This window comes from Octodon degus, unplaced genomic scaffold, assembly GCF_000260255.1.
Source record: "Octodon degus isolate 3935 unplaced genomic scaffold, OctDeg1.0 scaffold00361, whole genome shotgun sequence".
NCBI classification, from domain to species: Eukaryota; Metazoa; Chordata; class Mammalia; order Rodentia; family Octodontidae; genus Octodon; species Octodon degus.
The window spans coordinates 917,010-917,682 of record NW_004524937.1 but is presented as its reverse complement, the minus strand read 5'-3'; the positions used below and the strand labels follow the sequence as shown (position 1 = coordinate 917,682).

Genomic DNA, 673 nt, shown 5'->3' with positions numbered 1-673 from the left:
AACAACTGATAAGTAAACACATCCATAGTTGTTGCTGTACCTCTTCTTTAGATCTGGTCTTGAAGAAGTCTCTTTCAAACACTCCTTTCTGGGCAAAGATGGTAGGATGTAGTAAAGAGTAAGCATTGCCTTCTTCGCCATAATTAGTTCTATCACTGACGCGACGAATTCGAGGGGCAGGAATATCAGAGCGAATGGTTGGAACACCATGGATGGGGTAGCCTTGGCCATGAAAGAAGAAGACACACATTCTGAGACAGCCATACAATACAATGCCACTAGCCACATGTGGCTTTCAACTGCTCAGCGTCGGCTAGTGTCAATTGCAATATGCTGTAGGAGGAAAACTCAAGTCTTCCTACCAAAGAAAGAAGGCAAAGGCAGACATGGTAGTGCACACCTGTAATCTTAGCACTCAGGAGGCTGAAGCAGGTTTGAAGCCAGCCTGGACTACATAGTGAGATCAAAATCAACCTGAACTACTGCATAGCAGACCCTGTCTCAAAGAAAAGGATGCAAGGTATTTAAGGATGAATTGCTGAAATGATGTTTTGGAGATATATATAGAGTCAAAATTAATTTCAGTAGTTCATAATAGTATTGGATATCTTTTAGAATATTTTGCTGAGTTAACATACCTATAATATTCGAATGACGGAACTAAACAAAAAGG

General features: G+C 40.7%; 1 protein-coding gene across 1 annotated transcript in view; it reads right to left on the bottom strand.

Annotated features, from left to right (window-relative positions):
- The window catches only part of Efhb (EF-hand domain family member B), a 67,617-nt gene that overhangs the window by 7,779 nt on the left and 59,165 nt on the right, over positions 1-673 (bottom strand). The window contains exon 10 of the mRNA XM_004648213.2: positions 41-222. Coding sequence (XP_004648270.2) covers positions 41-222 — 182 coding nt within the window. The remainder of the gene's footprint in view (positions 1-40; positions 223-673) is intronic.